Source organism: Heloderma suspectum, chromosome 2, assembly GCF_057233095.1.
Source record: "Heloderma suspectum isolate Gila_16-S chromosome 2, 16-S_ref, whole genome shotgun sequence".
Lineage (NCBI taxonomy): Eukaryota > Metazoa > Chordata > Lepidosauria > Squamata > Helodermatidae > Heloderma > Heloderma suspectum.
Window position 1 is genome coordinate 373,203,744 of NC_139459.1, and position 4,222 is coordinate 373,207,965.

General features: G+C 48.9%; 1 protein-coding gene across 1 annotated transcript; it reads right to left on the reverse strand.

The window, feature by feature from the left end:
• Window positions 1–293: 293 nt before the first annotated feature.
• On the reverse strand, window positions 294–3,587 carry LOC146356139 (uncharacterized). The gene is made up of 2 exons (XM_084831802.1): window positions 2,881–3,587; window positions 294–2,228 (listed from the first exon to the last, which is right to left on the reverse strand). Exon 2 carries the CDS (start codon window positions 1,960–1,962, stop codon window positions 898–900), a length of 1,065 nt encoding a protein of 354 aa, XP_084687928.1. The 5' UTR covers window positions 1,963–2,228; window positions 2,881–3,587; the 3' UTR covers window positions 294–897.
• Between the last annotated feature and the right edge of the window lie 635 nt (window positions 3,588–4,222).

The following is a 4,222-nucleotide window of genomic DNA, read 5'->3' on the forward strand; positions in this document are numbered from 1 at the left end:
CACTAAAAAGGCCCTGCTTCCTGCAATTACCCTCCAAGGCTCAGGCATTAAGTCATTTGAAAGAGGCCCCCATCTGATTACCTAAATACATTAGGATGTTCAGATGGGATGTTTGCCCTTGTCTGGATCTTTGATATGAGATATGCTATGAGTGAAGCACTTTCTGTGCTTGAAGAAATTGTGGTTTCTCTGTTGTGCATATTTATGTGTTCAGCAAAGATCGATTTATCACCAAAACTCTTGCTACAGTGTGAACATTTGTATGGCAAATAATTAAAAACTTTACACAGAGGGAAAAAAAATATACATACAACTTTATTAGTAAACAGGACAATCCATTAGCAAATGTAACATCCATCCCTAAAACAGCAACAGTTACTGTCAGAGTTTACATCCTTAGAAGATCTCTTCCTGTGGCATCAGTTCAATTTCCGTGGCATATAGTTGTCCCAGATTAGAATAAAAGCCAGCACTATCGTTTGAACACACAGCTTCTCTGCTGTAGGAATGCCCTGACCTTAAAAAAAGGAGGGTAGCAACATTTGCTCTGGCATTGGGGAAAATATTTATCTGGATTTTCTTCAGCTTTTCATAAAAATGATAAAAGTTAATCATTCAACCCATTTAAACTATTCAAGTGATAAAAGCAATTAAAACCAGCACTGAATCTGCAAAACCTAAAACACAGAGTTCCAGACAGGGCAGCCACTAAAAAGTCCCTGCTTCTAGAACATTCCAAGGCTCACAAAGAAGGAACCATTGAAGGTGGGCTGCAGTTGCTCTCCTAACTGTAGTGGGAGAAGCAGATGGGATTTTCCCCCCCGCCCCATTGTTGTTTTTAATGTGAGATAACCTGTGTGCTCTTCTGAAGTCCTTACCATGTTCCAAGCAGCTCTATCATGGTGTCTTCCGAGTGTGAATCGTCTCATGATCAAAAAGGCTTGATAGATCTTCAAAACTACTGCCACACTCTAAGCATTTGTGTACTCTGTCCCCTGCATGGGTTCCTTGATGTCTTATAAGGTTTATTTTGCGTGTGAAGCCCTTTCCACACTCGGAGCATTTATATGCTTTCTCCCCTGTGTGCGTCACTTGATGTTCAGAAAGGTGTGACTTCTGCCTGAAGCTCTTTTCACACACTAAGCATTTATATGGTTTTTCTCCAGTGTGAATTCTTAGATGTGAAATAAGGTTGGATTTAGAACTGAGAATCTGTCCACACAATAAGCATTCATAGGGTTCATATGGTTGCTCACCAGTGTGAACTCTCTGGTGTTTTTCTAGTGTTGAATTGTCACGGAAGATCTTTTGACACACAGAGCACTGATAAGGTGTCACCTCATTGTGAATGCTTTGATGTGCAGTAAGGTCTGAGCTCTGGCTGAACTTCTTTCCACACACCGAGCAGATGTAGCAGGGCTGGGGAACCACCATGCCGCTGGCTGGACACAGCCTGTGTAGTCTCCCCATCCAGCCTGCCGAGTTCTCGATGGAGGCCCCTCCACCTCCCGCAAAGCTCGGCCCCATAGAGAAGGGTGCTCTGCTCTGGCCCAAAGACCCAGTCTCTTCCTCTATGGCCAGATGGCTTGCATGCATCTCTGGGGCCAGAGAAGGGGGCAGCCCCACTCGCTCTGCGGTGAGGGAAAGTGGAGTGATCTGGCCATGTGTATGAATGGGGCGCACAAAAGGGTGGTATGTAGGAATGAATGGAGGGAGCGTGTGAGTAGGGTGTATGAACGGAGTGGTTGAGGGAATGAAAGGCATGGATGAATGAGTCATCTGCATCAATGGGGAGTTGGTGTGAATGGACGGGGTGTATGAATGGGTTCTAAATGGGAAGGAACGTTGTGTGTGGATGGGCTGTGTGTGCAAATGAATGGGCTGGAGGAATGGGCTGGATGTGACCGAGGGAATGAGGACGTCCCACCCATTTGGAGCTGCGTCCCAACCTGCTACTGGCATGGGGCCCCTGAAATAGCTCACAGGTGCAAGTGTGGACAGTGGGACAGAAAAGGTTCTCCCTCTCTGAAGTGTAGGGTTTGTCTCCGGTATACGGCCTGTACAGCTGAAGCTCTTTCCACGCACTGAGTTCTTAACTGGTTTCTTCCTTGTGTGGATTCCCTCTCGCCTCCTTGATCCCTCTCGATTCCTCAAATTCCCTTTCCCTTCTCCTTGCACTGCTCCTTCTGACCGTCTGCCTGCATTCCCACTCTCCTGCCCATCACCTGCTGGAATAAGGAGAGAATCCAAAGGTGAAATAAAGTGCCTTTGCACTAAAGAAAACCCCCGCAGTCCTCCCGTTCTGGAGCCTTTCCGCATTGGTCGTGGGCTCCCAGACAGCAACCACGTGAGTGCTGCGAGGGGAAGCTTTTAATTTTCAAGGTTCCATAGAACTCAATGAAACAGCACCATCTAATGGCTGTTTTAATCGTGTAATGTTCCGAATTTTTAAAAAATGGTTCATTAGTTCTGGATCTATTTGAGACGGAATAACCAGGAAATACCTCTGGATGTGCCCTGGAGGTTAACGACATCATGAAAAGGACCCGCAAATGTCCGTGAGCGAGCAATCTCAATTGCAGGATAAAAGCGCCATGTGAAGGAACTCAAAGTCCCAAATCACTCATCCGAAAATGAGGTGTGTGTTGGTGTTGTTTTCTTCTAAATTATTTCCTCCTACCCACTACAGAGAGAATTAGCTAGAAAATGACTATGATCATTCCAGCAGTTCTCCCCTACTCCCTATTTTCTTATGGAATGTGTACTCTAAAGATCCTGATGCGCTGCAGGGCTTCCTGAAGGGAGAAAAACAGAGCCACAGCCCAGAAAGGCCCCTGAGAGCACCCCGAACTCAGATATAAACAGGCATGTCTGTCTTACCCAAGAGGCTTCCTTCCCCATGATCATCATGCTCCAGCTCATCATCTGTGGACAGCTGTCTGAGCCTCCGCTCGATGTCAGACGTAGCCTGTTCTGTCTCGCAGGAATTCACAGCCGCTGCCTCCAAATCCACCTGCAGCAGCAGACGGGAACTCTTTGAGGGCAGAGTGACAGTCGGGCGGGGGGGTGGAACGTAGGAACACTGGAAGCTCCCTGTACTGAGTTAGACGGTTGGTCCATCTTGCACAAAATTGTCAAACCTGAATAGCACTGGCTCTCCAGGGTGCCACATTCCACGTCACTATCCTCTAGACAACTACTTGGGCCTTAAGAACATCGGAGGCTGCCTTGTATTGAGTCAGACCATGGGCCCACCTACCCAGTACTGAAAATATTGACTGGCAGTGGCTCTTTGGGGTTTCAGGCTGGATTCTTTCCCTGCCCTTCCTGGAGAAGCCGGGGATCGAACCTGGGACCTTCCGCATGGAAAGCAAGGGCTCTGCCACCGAGCTATGGCCTCCGCTTGATGCTTTAGCATTGTCAGGCCTGCCTTCAATATTACATTGGCTCAAAACGAAGAAGATGGCTTTACCAAGCTCTCCAGACCATGAAGAAATGACCAACAGAAGAGGTGGGGAAGCTTCTCCAGCCCGAAGGACGCATTTCCTTGTGTGGTTACCCTCCTGGTGAACGTGTGCCACCAGTGGGTGGGGCCAAAGAGGTAAGTGGGCGGGGCCAACTCACACAGATGTATAAGCAGCCCAATCACACGCATCCACCTATCAGTGTCACGCTTCCTTCCTCTCTGCTGAAAAAGGGGCTGCCCTTTCTCAGTGCCCAGCATGGAAACACAATAAGCAGCCGGCGGAGGAAGGGAGTGAGCTCCTCTCCCATTGGCAGTGGGAGTCTGCAGCCACGCCTCCTCTTCCCCACCGCTCAGCTGCTTCCTGATGATCGGCTGAGCAGCGAGGGGGAAGCCTGTCGTGAAAGGGCGAAAGGAGCCCTTTTACATAGCCCAGGAAAGAGCTTCAGAGCATTTCCGACCTCAGGGATACATTTAGAAAAGCATATCCTTCCTTAACCCCCCCCCCAAAAAAAAATGAGGGGTGGGGCTGAGGTGAAGGAGCACAGCCTGGGAGGAGAGACCTGTCAGGAATAAATCGGAGCATGTGGAGATGGTTAGCAGCTCAGACTCAGAATGGGGACAGCCAGAACGGGGAGAGGCTCCCTCCCTAGTGAGCTCAGATATGGCAAGGCCTTCTTCTCAAGACCTTGGCGCACAGATGGCTCGGCCTGGAGGGCCCCCCTTTTCCTCCTCCGTGATTGCCCAGGTCTTGGGGGA